The sequence below is a fragment of the Muscardinus avellanarius genome (assembly GCF_963383645.1).
Source record: "Muscardinus avellanarius genome assembly, chromosome: 3".
NCBI classification, from domain to species: Eukaryota; Metazoa; Chordata; class Mammalia; order Rodentia; family Gliridae; genus Muscardinus; species Muscardinus avellanarius.
The window spans coordinates 6,441,191-6,456,664 of NC_137788.1; the positions used below are offsets into that span (position 1 = coordinate 6,441,191).

At 49.3% G+C, this 15,474-nt stretch overlaps 1 protein-coding gene across 1 annotated transcript in view; it reads right to left on the reverse strand.

The window, feature by feature from the left end:
• The window catches only part of RERE (arginine-glutamic acid dipeptide repeats), a gene marked incomplete at both ends in the record, with an annotated part of 256,264 nt that overhangs the window by 118,414 nt on the left and 122,376 nt on the right, over nt 1-15,474 (reverse strand). Inside the window, one exon of the mRNA XM_080691726.1 lies at nt 3,251-3,299. Within this exon, the coding sequence (XP_080547852.1) occupies nt 3,251-3,299 (49 nt within the window). The remainder of the gene's footprint in view (nt 1-3,250; nt 3,300-15,474) is intronic.

Consider the following 15,474-nt stretch of genomic DNA (forward strand, 5'->3'; position numbering starts at 1 on the left):
AATAAATGAATGAATGGGTGGGCTTGAGAGCGGGGTGTGGTGGTGCAAGCTTGTAATCCCAGAGTTTGGGAGGCTGAGATGGGAGTATTCCAGGTTCGTGGCCAGCCTCAGCTACTTAGTGAGACTCTCTGCAATTTAGTGAGACCCTGTTTCAAAATAAAAGAATTAAAAATAGAGCTGGGGGTATAGCTCCCAGGTAGAATGCCCCTGGGTTCAAGCCCCAATACCGCAAAAGGAGGGGGGGGGGGCTGGAGGCAGGAAAGAAACAAATATGGATTAAAAAAAATAGGATTAATATAAATGCTAGATAAAAATTTAAATTTAATTCTAAATGTCAGTATGGATTCAAAAAGTATCTTTAAAGTGAAATGAGAAACTAAACAGTGTATTTTCTAGTTCTGCTCTGAAATCAGGCCTAGAGACAGCAGCGTAAGACTGAACTGGGTCATTCTCTAAACGCCACTTTCCACGCAGACAACAAGGCTCCTACAGAAAAAGGGAGTTCTGAGTGCAGAGCAGGAAACGTCCAAGACAAGGCATAAAAGTATGCCCCGGCAGGGCAAAGGGAGCACCCAATGTACCAGGAGCAAGTCGAAAGGACAGACCCGAGACGGACCATTTACATAATAAATAACATAAATAAGAATTACATAAAAATTACATAAAAATAAATTACATAAATAAGAATTACGTGCTAAAAAGTTACTTAAAGTCACTAGTACCAGGCATGGCTTCTGTGTTTTAGTTTTAGTATACCTTCATTTTAAATTTTTTCTTTCATTACACAGTCCAGCTAGGCTCTTAATGTGCAGTGCATATTAAAAATGCTCAAAGCCAGCCGTGGTGGCACACGCTCGTAATCCCAGCATTCGGGAGGCTGAGCCCAGAGGATCGTGGTTCACGGACAGCCTCAGCTACTTAGTGAGGCCCTCTGCAACTCAGTGAGACCCTGTTTCAAAATAAAAAGAATAAAAAATAAGGCAGGGGCTGTAGCTCAGAGGGCGAATGCCCCTGGGTTCCATCCCCAGACCTGCAAAAAAAAAAAAAAAAAAAAAAGTGCTCAAGATCTACAGGGAAACCTCCACACCCATTTAAGAATCACTGCTGCAGGGCGTGGGGGCCACGCTTGTGATCCCCGCGCTTGGGAGGCGGAGACAGGAGGATCACGCAGGTTCAAAGCCAGCCGCGCTGGCTTAAGAGACCCTGTTTCCAAATAAAAAAGCATAAAAATAGGTCTGGGAGTGTAGCCCGGAGGTAGAAGGGCTTCCAGGAACCCCAGTACCACCAAAAAAAAAAAAAAAAGAGAAAAGAATCACTGCTGCCTTTATCTCTACATGTCACAGTCACGGCTGTGGACTCCTCAACACCTATTTTAACTCAAATAATAATCAAGCCAAACCATTTTCCTTGTGGGTTAGGCGCTGAGCCTACAGCTCAGAGGCACAGGGCTTACCTAGGGTTATATCCCCAGCACCACAAAAAAATAATAAAGACACGGACACAAGACCCACTCCACAGCAGCGAGATACGGGGATCACGGGGACATTCTGGGGCCACTGTCCTTGTTCCTGGGGTGGCGGGGAGAAAGAAGATCCTTTCTTTCTCTTAACACTTGCTGGATTTCAGCATTTGCTGTAAGGGCCACTATTATTTTATGGACTGAAGACAAGACACATGCTGACAAAAAATTATACTCGTACAACAGAAAGCCCAGTGAGCCCAAGGCACAGCCACGTGTGGAGGGAGGAGCCGCGGGGAGGACGGAGGGCACGGCAGTCGCGCCGACCCCAGCCCTGCCTCGGAGCACCCGCCTGACAGCAGGACCACAGGAGACCGGGCCAGGCACAGCGGCACGGCTCAACACGCTCCCATCTCGGAGGCCCGGCCGGCCGGGCTTCTCTGTAGGAAAAGATGCTTTCGGTGTTCATGTTTGGTTTTGTCTACTGGCTACTGAGCTCACGGGCATTCTGTCTCCAAGCTTCACCCCCAGCCCGATTAGGCTTTTATTTAGTTTGAAGCGGGGTCTCGCTAGGCTGAAGAGCGGATCACTGCTTGCTAAGGCTGCCCCTGAACCTGTGATCCTCCTGCCTCAGCCTCTCAAGTACTGGAACTGCAATGTGCGCCACCACACCCAGCTGGAAAAGAAAGTTTTTTTTTAAAACCTTTATAGGTTTTTAAAACCTTTTCAGGATGTGAACCTAGGGATTCACGCACGGGAGGCAAGGGCGCTTTACTGAGCTACACCTCTGCCTGGAAAGCCGTTTTAATGAACCTCTGTGGTGACCAAGTGCCCACCGCTGAATGAATAGGCAGCTGTGACAAGCACATCAATGAGTTCTTCACCCTCAGGAAGGGTCCGACGCCCGCCAACACCGGCTGGCTCAGGGACACCATGCTAACTGGCACGCGCCTGCAATGCTCGCACTTGGGAGGCTGAGACAGGAAGATGGCGGGTTCAAGGACCGCTTCGGCAACCTAGCAGGACGCTGTTTCGAACACAGAAGATAAAGGAAGGCTGAGGGTGCAGCTTGCAGGTAGAACACCCCTGGGTTCCACCCCCTGTAATCATAAGGGGGTAAAAAAAAAAAAAAGAATATTATGGCCGGGCGTGGTGGCGCATGCTTGTAATCCCCGCGCTTGGGAGGCTGAGACCGGAGGATCGCACAGGTTCAAAGCCAGCCTCAGCTACTTAGTGAGGCTCGCAGCAACTTAGTGAGACCCTGTTTCCAAATAAAATATAAAATAGGTCTGGGAGTATAGCCCAGAGGTAGAAAGCCTCTGAGTTCCACCCCAGTAACACCAAAAAAAAAAAAAGAATATTACAGTAATTTAAATAAACTAGTCCCCCCAAATAAATACTATATGATTTCATACCTAAATGAGGTAGTGAAACTCGCAGAGACAGGAGGAGAACAGTGGTGGCCAGGGGTCTGCGCAGAGAAGCGCAGGGAGTTGCTACTCGATGGGCAGAGGTGCAGTTTTATAAAGGGTTCTGGAGCTGGACAGGGGTGACGGCTGCGCGCCAATCAAATGCCTAATGTCACTCACTGTGCACTTAAAAATGGCTAAAATGGCAAGTTTTATATTTCTTTTATCCCAATTTTTTAAAGTCTGTGATAATCTGGAAAAATGCATTTATATAAAGTCCTCTGTAGCAATAACAACAGTTCTAAGAAGCTGCTCAACAGAATAAATAATAAAAAATAAGAGATGAAACCCGGTTTTAAGAAGCTACTTGAACGCGTCTCACCTGGTGGCTAGGACCAACACGGATTTCGCCCTGGGTGCTGTTCAGCCTCCTGCCATGAAAAGAACAGGTGCGATTAGTGCAGCTCAGTACTGGCGTCGACACTCACCGTGTGTGAGGAAGCAACTCACTCCGGATGGACAAGGACGCCGCCCAGTGTTTCTAATGCTGCCCCATACCTGCCCCGCCCAACCTCTAATACCCTTTTCTTCTAAAATCCAGACGGCGGCAGCAGCTTCCTGTCCAGGCGCCGTCCCACACTCGCTCAGCTCGTGCCTGAAGGTGGACGCTCCTGCAGTGTGATCCCAGGCAGACATTTCCTCAGAACATTTCAAGGTGCCCTCCATAAACGTCATTAAACTCAAGGAAGGTAACTTAAGGCTCTGCAGACACGCGCTGGGCCGTCTGGCGAGTCACCTGTCCACTCAGCCCACAGCTACTCACTTCTCACCTACTTCAAGTCAGGAGTCGGCATCGGTGTTGCGATAAAGCAAGAATAAAACAGTGTCCTACCTTCTTGGACCTTTATTTTAATTAGGGAAAAACAAACAAATAATATATACGATGATGCTAAGTGCTAAGAAATTAAATGAATGGTAAAAGAGGAAACATTCACATAGGTTTCTACAGAAGACAATCAGAAGAAGCATGAGGTAAGGTGAACCGTGAGCACAAAGCAAGGCTTGGGAGCGAAAGCTCACGTGAGACCCTTTGGTCCAGCCATTCCCACTCCCCCCCGAGACTCACTCCAAACCCCAGCAGGCCAGGCTGCCTTCAGATGCCGCTACCCCAGCGAAGCCTGCTTGGTCTCCTGCCCATGTCACCCTGCACCACCAACCACACAGTGTGCGCCGTCTCTGGCTTCTCATGCCCTCCGAAGGGTTTGTGGACTCGGAGACTATCATTTTTGTCCTGAATCTTGCAGAGAGCTGACTGAGTTTGCACTGGTAGACACAGAAATCCTGCCCTCCCAAAGTTCTCTAGCTCCTGCAACCTGCAATCCTACCCACCCGCGCTCTAGCTCGGGGAACCCTTTCTGTGCCCGGCGACGAGGCCGGTTTTCAAAGGCACCACTCGCTTTTCAGCAGCCACCAGCACTTGGGAGCTGAGACAGGAGGATCCAGGTTCTCAGGCAGCCTCAGCTGCTTAGTGAGGCCCTCCGCAACTCAGTGAGACCCTGTTTCAAAATAAAGAATAGAGCCGGGCCGGGCATGGTGGTGCACGCATGGGAGGCTGAGACAGGAGGATTGCACATGTTCAAAGGCAGCCTCACCTACTTAGTGAGGCTCTCAGCAACTTAGTGAGACCCTGTTTCCAAATTAAAATATAAACTAGTTCTGGAAGTAGAAAGCCTCTGGGTTCCACCCCCGGTACAACCAAAAAAAAAAAATAAAACTGGACGTGGTGGCACATGCTTGTAATCCCAGCATTTGGGAGGCTGAGACAGGAGGATCACAGGTTCACAGCCAGCCTCAGCTACTACTCAGCGAGGCCGTTTGCAACTCAGTGAGACCCTATTTCAAAATAAAGAATAAAAAATAGGGCTGGGGATGTCACTCAGAGATAGAATGCCCCAGGTTTCATCCCCAATACCACCAAAAAAAAAAAAAAAAAAAAAAGTAGCAGCTGCTGTCCGTGAACCGCGATCCTCAGGTCTCAGCCTTCCGAATGTTGAGATGACAAGCGTGCGCCCCCACCCCTGGCTTTGGTTTTCTTCTTTTAACTCAGTAACTTTTCTCATGAAGGAGTGGGCAGTAGATATGACACAGGAAAAAAGGAAAACAGCCACAAGAAAAGGCATATCATCAGTCTTAGAGAATCTCACGGCCCAGCTGGCGCCTACCCCACATGGAAGAGACCGCACCACTGTAATCACAGCGGAAAGCATTTGGAGAGAGCCGCACTCAGCGCTGCAGGGAGCTAGGAAACCCGAAGGGGTCCAGTGGAGACGTCCCGAAGCAGGCTCTGCGCAGCCCGGCAGGGGAGGGGCCCAGCAGCCGGGCAGAGGGAGCCTCCCCAGGCATGAGGCTAGGACCCGGGGGGGGGGAGAAGCGCGTCGCAAAGCCACCTTCCTTTCTCTGGGGGGGATGAAAAGCTGAAACTGGAAGCCATTAGAGGGGCTACTCTAGCAGGTTACAGAGGAACCAGAGGGCACCAATGGCCCGGGGGCTCTAATCACGAGGACTTTCTGGAAGACAAGCAGTCAGTTCTAACCAAAAGTTCTGTTAATTCCGAAGCCCGTCCGCTGCTTTCCTATCTAGCCAAAATATCACCTCTGAAAAGCCCAGCGGCGGCCACCCAGAAATGGGCGCCCAGAGCGAAGCTTCGGTTCCTCTAGCAGGGCTATTCCATAGTCCTCAGTGGTCGGCTAGAAACTGCTTACACACCACCGCTGCATATGCTGGTAAAATAATGTGCCGTGATGATAAAACAAAGTCCCAATTCCCCAAACACAACTACTCACGTCCCACTTATTTCTAAAGAATAAGATAATAATTATTAGCATGCTAATAGTGATACATGGTCTGGGGTGTCTTAAGACATTAAACTGAAAATTGTTTCTCCTCATTAAGTGTATATCAAAGGAAGAGCACTAATAAGGGAGGTATGTCACAAGACATAAAAGTATACAAAGAACATTCCTGAAAACTTATTTAAAAATCAACCTTTGGCAGGCGTAGGAGGCTGAGACAGTAGGACCACAGGTTTGAGACCAGCCTCAGCAACGTAGGGAGACTCGCAGCGACTTAGCCAGACTCCACTTCAAAAGTTTTTTTAAAAGCTGGGCGTTCAGATGGGGCCCGGGTCGCGGGACCCTGGGCCCCGGGCCGAACTGTGAGTAGCATGCCAGACCCCTGGAGAAACCAGGCCCAGTAAGACGCTGGGTTCTGGGCGGGGGTCGAGCGCGGCGCACACCAGCCGGGGCCCGGGTCGCGGGACCCTGGGCCCCGGGCCGAACTGAGCATAGCACGCCAGATCCCTGGAGAAACCGGACCCAGAACAGAAAAAGATAAAGAAAACTATCAGAGAGGAGGTAAGAAAGCCGTTATGCATGCCAGGACACTGGAGATGCAGACAAAACTTATCTAAATGCACTGGAACTTATGGAAAAATTCGCCGTGAAAGAGGACTGCTATTTCTCTATACTGTTAAGAATCTCAGACATCACCTGTAAGGAGAGAGTTTAGCGGAGACCAAGGAGAAATGCGGTGTTGAAAGAGTTCTCCGCGATGGTGGTAGAGACTTGTATTCAGGAGAAGCAGAAACCAGATCCTACCAACTTTATTTTTTTTTTGGAGAAATTACACCAAATGTCGAATGCTACCATCACGCATGCTTAGGAACACTGGACAACATTCAGAGTGGAAAAAGAGCCTGGGAAGGATTTGAAACGGTGGAGGCAGTGGCAATGCCAGTGGCCAATACTCAGGGGAGGCAGAGATCTGATACATTACACCTAGAACCTTTGGAATAATAACCACAGAGACAGTGATCGGAACCTGCTGAGGGGTTAGGCGGGCGCCGGGGCCAGTGGCCGACATCGGAGCTTGCTGTGAGGCAAGGCCACTACTGAGGCCTCCATGGCCGGGATTGGAACCTGCCGAGGGGTTAGACCAATGCTGGGGCCAGCGAGGCCGGCATTGGAGACTGCCATGAGGCAAGGCTTGTGCTGGGGCCTCCGAGGTAGGGTCCGGAACCAGCTGAGGGGTTAGGCCGGTGCTGGGGCCAGCGAGGCCGGCATCGGAGCCTGCCGTGAGGCAAGGCCGGTACTGGGGCCTCCGAGGCCAGGATAACAGCCTGCCGAGGGGTCAGACCGGTGCTGGGGTCAGCGAGGCTGGCATCGGAGCCTGCCGTGAGGCAAGGCCGGTACTGGGGCCTCCGAGGACAGGACCGGAGCCTGCTGAGGGGTTAGGCCGGTGCTGGGGCCAGCGAGGCCGGCATCAGAGCCTGCCATGAGGCAAGGCCGGTACTGGGGCCTCCGAGGCCAGGATAAGAGCCTGCCGAGGGGTTAGGCCGGTGCTAGGGCCAGCGTGGCCGGCATCGGAGCCTGCCGTGAGGCATGGCCGGTGCTGGGGCCTCCGAGGCCAGGATAAGAGCCTGCCGAGGGGTTAGGCCGGTGCTGGGGCCAGCGAGGCCGGCATCGGAGCCTGACATGAGGCAAAGCCGGTACTGGGGCCTCCGAGGTCAGGATAAGAGCCTGCCGAGGGGTAAGGCCAGTGCTGGGGCCAGCGAGGCCGGCGTTGGAGCCTGCCGTGAGGCAAGGCCGGTACTGGGGCCTCCGAGGCCAGGATAAGAGCCTGCCGAGGGGTTAGGCTGGTGCTGGGGCCAGCGAGGCCGGCATCGGAGCCTGCCGTGAGGCAAGGCCGGTGCTGGGGCCTCCGAGGCCAGGATAAGAGCCTGCCGAGGGGTTAGGCCGGTGCTGGTGCCAGTGAGGCCGGCATCATAGCCTGCCGTGAGGCATGGACGGAGCTGGGACCTCCGAGGCCAGGATTGGAGCCTGCTGAGGGGTTAGGCCGGTGCTGGGGCCAGCGAGGCCGGCATCGGAGCCTGCCGTGAGGCAAGGCCAGTACTGGGGCCTCCGAGGCCAGGATAAGAGCCTGCCGAGGGGTTAGGCCGGTGCTAGGGCCAGCGAGGCCGGCATCAGAGCCTGCCATGAGGCAAGGCCAGTACTGGGGCCTCCGAGGCCAGGATAAGAGCCTGCCAAGGGGTTAGGCCGGTGCTAGGGCCAGCGTGGCCGGCATCGGAGCCTGTCGTGAGGCATGGCCGGTGCTGGGGCCTCCGAGGCCAGGATAAGAGCCTGCCGAGGGGTTAGGCCGGTGCTGGGGCCAGCGAGGCCGGCATCGGAGCCTGCCATGAGGCAAAGCCGGTACTGGGGCCTCCGAGGCCGGGATTGGAGCCTGTCGAGGGGTGAGGCTGATGCTGGGGCCAGCGAGGCCGGCATTGGAGCCTGCCATGAGGCAAGGCCGGTGCTGAGGCCTCCGAGGCCGGGATTGGAGCCTGCCTTGAGGCAAGGCCGGTACTGGGGCCTCCGAGGCCAGGATAAGTGCCTGCCGAGGGGTTAGGTCGGTGCTGGGGCCAGCGAGGCCAGCATCGGAGCCTGCCGTGAGGCAAGGCCGGTACTGGGACCTCCGAGGCCGGGATAAGAGCCTGCCGAGGGGTTAGGCCGGTGCTGGGGCCAGCAAGGCCGGCATCGGAGCCTGCTGTGAGGCAAGGCCGGTACTGGGGCCTCCGAGGCCAGGATAACAACCTGTCGAAGGGCTAGACCGGTGCTGGGGCCAGCGAGGCCGGCATCGGAGCCTGCCGTTAGGCGAGGCCAGCATCAGAGCCTGCCGTGAGACATGGCCAGTGCTGGGGCCTCCTAGGCCGGGAACGGAACCTGCCGAGGGGTTAGGCCGGTGCTGGGGCCAACGAGGCCGGCATTGGAGCCTGCCGTGAGGCTAGGCCGGTGCTGGGGCCTCCGAGGCCGGGATTGGAATCCTGCCAAGGGGTTAGGCCGGTGCAGGGGCCAATGGCCAGCATCGGAGCCTGGTGTGAGGCAAGTTCACTCCTGCGGCCTCCAAGGCCGGGACCAAAGCCAGCTTAGGGGTTAGACCGGTGCAGGGGCCAGCGAGACCAGAACTGGGGCCTCCCATGAGGCAAGGCCGCTGCTTGAGCCAGCGAGGTCTGGATCAGTCCACTGAATAGCCAGGCCACTATTGGGACCATCAAGAGTGGGATCGGTACTTGCAACGCAGCATGCACAGAGAAATATCACAGAAAATATAAATCAGACGCTTCTCTTAATCAGCAATAACTAGGAGGAAAAGGGCAACAGGAAGAGGTTGAGCTATAGAAAGGGCCCTATAAGTGAAGCCACTAATGTGACCAATCAGAGGGTATGTAATACTGGAGGACGGAGCCTCTTTAAAACGCAGGAGGTACATAAACAAATGTATCAAAGTAAATCACCAAAGAAGCGTGGGATGGAGGGAGGGGGAGGGAATAGGATGGGGGTTGGAGGAGGGCTAATTGGATGATGTGTGCTTGTATATCCTCTCAAGTCTTGTATTCCAATTTGATTGATATATGACTACAATGCACCAATTTAAAAAATAAATTAATAAAAAAATTAAAGGCAAAAAAATAAAAATAAAAATAAAAGCTGGGCGTGGTGGCACATGCTTGTAATCCCAGCATTGGGGGGGGGGGGCGGAGCCCAGAGGATCCAGGTTAGGGAGGCCCTTCACAACTCAGTGAGACTGGCCTCTCTCTCTCTCCCTCTCTCTCTTTTTTGTGGTACTGGGGTTCCTGGAAGCCCTTCTACCTCCAAGCTACACTCTCAGACCTATTTTTTATACTTTTATTTGGAAACAGGGTCTCTTAAGCCAGCGCAGCTGGCTTTGTGCAATCCTCCTGTCTCCGCCTTCCAAGAGTGCGCCACCAGGCCAGCTGAGGCTATGCTTAAAAAAAAAAAAATACTAATAGGACTAGGGGTGTAGCTCAGAGGTATGATGCCCCTGGGTTGTGTGTAAGCACACTCTCTGTGGGTGTAACTTGTGGGCAGAATGCCCCTGAGCTCAGCACCCAAACAAAAAAAACACTTAGCGAGGACTTCCGGGAAGATGGCGACCGAGAAAAGCGGGGCTTAAGAGCCCCGCTAACAACAAATCTCCATTACCACAAAATCAGCACCTTTCATAGCCAGAAAACACCATCACCAGTGAAACAAAAAATCACCAGGCTCCAGAGAGAAAGCGGACTGAGAACAGAGCCAAAGAGGAGATAACCGGCTTTGCGCCCGAGGACGCGGCAGACGCGGCAGCAGCGCCATACTGCCGGCGGCACCGGCGAATTCACAGGACGGCTACAGCAAGCCGAGGTGAGCCACTGCGGAACAGCCAGGCGGGATTTCTCCGCGCAGAGAGCATCTAAAGCTCCCAGTGGCCGAGCTCAGCACACGCTGCAGGGATTCAGAGTAGAAATCAAAATCAAGAAGAAAAACGCGAGCCCCATAGCCGAGGGCGTAGCAGCGGCGCCATATTGCTACCGGCGGCAGCAGCAGCAAATTCAGCGAGGCCAGTACAGCTACATCTGCGTACTCAAGAACCGTGAGTCAAATTGCGGGCCACAGAGGAGAAATCCCAGTACTGTACTCCCTGGGACTTGACCCAGTGGGAGAGGGGCGGTGGCAGAGATATCACACCATAGGAGAACGTGCAACCTGGCACCCCCCACAGTCTAAAGCAGCCTCTATCGACTCTCTGGGTCAGAGACTCTGTGATAAAACCCAGTAAAGGAGTAGTGGGGTCCGAGATACTACTGACTCGAGATCCAGAACACCTTAAGGGAAGTCATAGTGACCCAAGGGAAGAACCCAGAGAAGGCACAAACTTCCGAAATCATGGGAAAGAGGAATAATACTGGAGCAATGAATGCCCACAACCCCACAACATCAGAACCCGATAAAATAGAAAATCAGAGATTTCTAGAAGATCAAATCAGGAAAATAACTGTAGAAATAATAGAGGTGCTTCGAAAAGAACTCAGAGAGAGCCAAAAAGAGATAAAGGATGCAATTAATGAAGTAAAGGCCTCAATTCAAAGCACAAACAACCGATTAGAACACATGGAGAACAGAATCTCGCTCTTAGAAGATGAGCACTCCAAAAATGAACTCATAGTTTCTAATCTAGAAAAAAATATCCGACAGCAGGAATCTGATATTGAAGAAATATGGGCCCATTTTAAGAGAGCTAACCTAAGAATTATTGGAATAGAGGAGGGAAAAGAAAGTGAAACCAAAGGGATTAACAATCTCTTCAAGGAAGTAATAGCAGAAAATTTTCCAAACATAGAGCAAGAGGTTGATACAAAGGTCCAGGAAACTTATAGAACTCCCTTTAGACAGGATCGGAGAAGAGGATCCCCACACCACATAATTGTCAAAATGACCAATGTGGAAGCCAAGCAGAGAATCTTAAAGGCAACAAAAACAAAGGGCCAAGTGACATTCAGAGGCAAACCAATTAGAATCACTCCAGACTTCCCAAACCAAGTCATAAGAGCCAGAAGGGCTTGGAGTAACATATTCCAAACTCTGAAAGAAAACAACTTCCAGCCAAAATTTCCTACCCAGCAAAACTTTCTATCAAATTAGATGGGGAAATAAGAAGCTTCCATGACAAACAGAAACTGAAGGAATTTATGTCTTCAAAACCAGCACTAGAGAAAATACTCAAAGAGATTAACTACAAAGAAGAAATAGGTAACACACACCAGAACCAGAGAAACAAGAGTTTCCATCCAACAGACAATTAAGATTGGTTATCTGTGGAGATTCATTATTTATGTTAGTCTTTTACCTATCTCTAAAGGGTATTGTTTGCCTTTATTGTTGTTAATTTTTAGGATTTCTAGTTGGAATATTAATATACCTTCAGATATAGCAATTGGAAATATTTTATCCCATTCTATTAGTAACTGTTAACTCTGTTTACATTGTCTTTGGATATACAATTTTTTTTTTATTTTTTAGGGAGTCTGTATACTCCTCTGTTGCCTGTGCCATTGAAATCATAACCAAGAAATCACTGCCAATTTCAATGTTGTGAGGTTTTATGACCCAGATTTTCTCCTAAAAGTTTATAGTCTTAAGATTTATATTTAGGTCTATTATCTATTTTGAGTTAATATTTGTATATGGGATTAGGTAAGGGTCCAATTTTATTCTTTTCCATGTAATTATTATTTTTTAACAATATTTAGTTAAAAGATTATCATTTTCACCACCAAATGTTCGTGGAAACCTTGTCAAAAATAACTTGACAATATAGGGAAGAATTTAGCTCTAGGCTTTTATTTAACTCCAATGGTTTATATATCTGCCTTTAGAATAGTACTACACTGTTTCAATTATTGTAGCTTTATATGGTTTGAAATCAGAAAATATATATCTTCTAGCTTTGTTCCTTTTCAAGATCGTATTGGGTACCTAGACTCCATATTCCATATTAGGATAGATTTTTTTTCTGAAAAATATATATATAAATATATGATAGTTTCAACTAAAAAATAGAAAAAAATATTCTCTGGTAAGAAAGAAAGCAAAAAGAAATATTGAAATGTTATCTTTAAGTCATCAAAAGCTTGGTATCAGACAAATGAAACTGTTATGTGAGATTATCATTTTTAATTTTAGATAAATTGCCATAATACTAGATGTCAACTACTAAGCCAAGCATGGGAGGGAGGGATAGGGAGATAATGGGGTGGGGATTGGGCGGGGGCTGACTGGGAAAAGTGTGCATGTATGTCTACAAAAGTATGTATCCTACTATGATGTATGAATACAGTGCACCAATAAAAATAAAAAAAAAACCACTTAGCAAAAACTAAAACTAAAAATAATAAATAAATAGAAAGGGCTGAGCATATAGCTCAGTAATAGAACACCACTGGGTTCAACCTCAGTACTGCAAAAATCAAAATAAAACAAAGGCAGTCTTTGCAGTATTTTAAAACCATATACAACTTTGATAGCAAGGAACAGGACAAACAGTTTGGGGGCAGGATTAGAACGTAAGGTGTGAGCCGGGCAGTGCGCACGCTCGTCATCCCCGCACTCGGGAGGCTGAGACCAGAGGATCGCGGCCAGCCTCAGCTACTCAGTGAGGCCCTCCGCAACTCAATGAGACCCTGTTTCAAAATAAAGAGTAAAAAACAGGGCAGGGGGTGTAGCTCTGAGTTCGAATGCCCCTGGGTTTCACCCCAAGACCCGCAAAAAAAAAAAAGAATGTAAGGTGTGGACAATGATTGGCCACTCACCATCCCTAGGAACTACACAATACAGAACAGAGGCTGAAATGTTTCTTAGGCCATAAAGACAAGAAGAGGTAGAAAGCCACACCCCCAACTGAGAGAGCTGGATGCTTGTGACAAACTATAGGAATATGAACTAAAGATGATGACAAGAAGCCTGGAGGGAAGCTGCCAGTAACCAGCCGGATCTGGAATCAAGGGAACAATCCTAATTCTGCTGTCAATCAGAAGCTCTGTATGCACGGCCATACCATTCCCGCCTGCAATGCACTCTGTGCAGCTCACACCTCACTATGAGAAAGGCCACTCTAGACCAGGCTTGTAATCCCAGCGCTTGGGAGGCTGAGACGGGAGGATTGCACAGGTTCGAAGCCAGCCTCAGTGAGGCTCAAAGTATAAAGTAGGTCTGGAAGTATAGCCCGGAGGTAGAAAAGCCCCGGGTTCCACCCCCAGCACCAAAAAAAAAAAAAAAAAAAAAAAGAAAAGAAAAGAAAAGAAAAGAAAAGAAAAGAAAAGAAAAGAAAAGCCACTCTAGGGTAAGAGCGGTGCAGCTCCCTGGCAGGGGGAGCCTGGGAAAGCCAGGCGGGTCCATCTGGGAATCTGGGCGCTCCTAACTCCACCTGTCCTGAGATCTAAGTTGCTGCAGTGCAAGAACTGAAAGTTAATTTATCTTTGTATCCTCCAGAATCCAGTAAATTATCCGCCTGCTATATTCATGCGTTTACGACAAACTCAGAGTTCCTTGGCTGCGTGAATTCTAGATTACTAAAATGTTTTTTTTTTGTTTCTTTTGTTTTGTTTTGCGGGTCTGGGGATGGAACCCAGAGGCATTTGACCTCCGAGCTACACCCCCTGCCCTGTTTTTGATTCTTTATTCTGAAACAGGCTCTCAGTGAGTTGCAGAGGCCTCACTAAGTAGCTGAGGCTGTCCGCGAACCGCGATCCTCGGGTCTCAGCCTCCCGATGCTGGATGACAAGCGTGCCCACCACGCCCGGCAAGATGTGAAGTTTGACAAACATCCCCAGAGAATATTTAAACAACACCAACCACCTGTTCTGGAGAACGTCCTTAAACATCCCACAAGGACAGCGCTGCACTTCGCTCTTAATACAGCAGCTCCTACACGTTTCCACTTTGGCATTCTTTTATGCCAAATCACCAAGGACTTCACCAAGGATTTGTGTTTTTGAGATGTTTCAAAATGTTTATCTATTAATTTAAAAATAGCAACAATTTCATTAAATAGTAATATGAATAAAACATCTATGAAAAGTACTTGTATTGGTTTCTTTTTTTTATTTTTGGTGGTCCTGGGGTTCCTGGAAACCCTTCTACCTCCGGGCTACACTCCCAGACCTATTTTTATGCTTTTTTTTATTGGAAACAGGGTCTCTTAAGCCAGCGCGGCTGGCTTTGAACCTGCGTGATCCTCCTGTCTCCACCTCCCAAGCACGGGGATTACAAGCGTGCGCCACCACATCTGGTTGAAAAGTACTTGTATTTAAATAACTCTTTTAAAAAACAGTGAGAGCCAGGCGTGGTAGCGCAAGCTTGTACCCCAGTAACTTGGGAGGCTGAGACAGAAGGATGGCAGGTTCACAAACAGCCTCAGCTACTTAGTGAGGCCTCTGCAACTTAGTGAGACCCTGTTTCAAATTAAAGAATTAAAAAAATAGGGCTGGGGATGTAGCTCAGAGGTAGAATTCTCCTTGGTTCGATCCCCAGTACCGCAAAACAAACAAACAAACAAACAAACAAAAAACAGTGAAAGTGGAGATAGTGTTCATGATTTTGCAAATCCTGTAAATATCTGACTTCGGGCTTTACGTTTTTATATTCAGCCTGTTTCAATACGTTGTTTTAAAGAATATGAAGGAAATCTAGCCACCTGTGGCTGTAGAAATAAAGGTGAAGAATATTTCCTAACTGCCCTTTTGCTACTCCACCAAAGCCCAACAAGAGACAGTGCCTCGCAGACTTGCATACGCTGTGATTCTAGAGCTTCCCCAGTAATCTTTAGCTCGGCTCTCCCACATTAAAGCATTGTCTACAATGCTCTTTAAATGAATGTTTTAGTTCAGATATGATTCCGTAATGTCATGTAGTAGTTATGTGGAAAATACGGGTTCACTAAGTTCTGGAGAACTACTAGATATCGGCGCAGTCACTGCCCGGTATTTTGTTAACATTACATGTTATTATCAACCACCTCTCACCTAGGAAAAGCCTTTCAAGTGTGGAGAGGCTGTGAGGCTCACAGTGAGGACAGATTTTTTTAATGCTAATTCTTACTTCAAAGCTCAAGCCCTGGCACCGCAAGCATTTCAGGTGCTTTCCTTAAGACGACAGCTCGAGCTACTCATGGGCAAACCGGTCTCTGCACCACGAGTCTACATGCTGCCGCACGCCGTCCGCGGCTCTCCAGTCA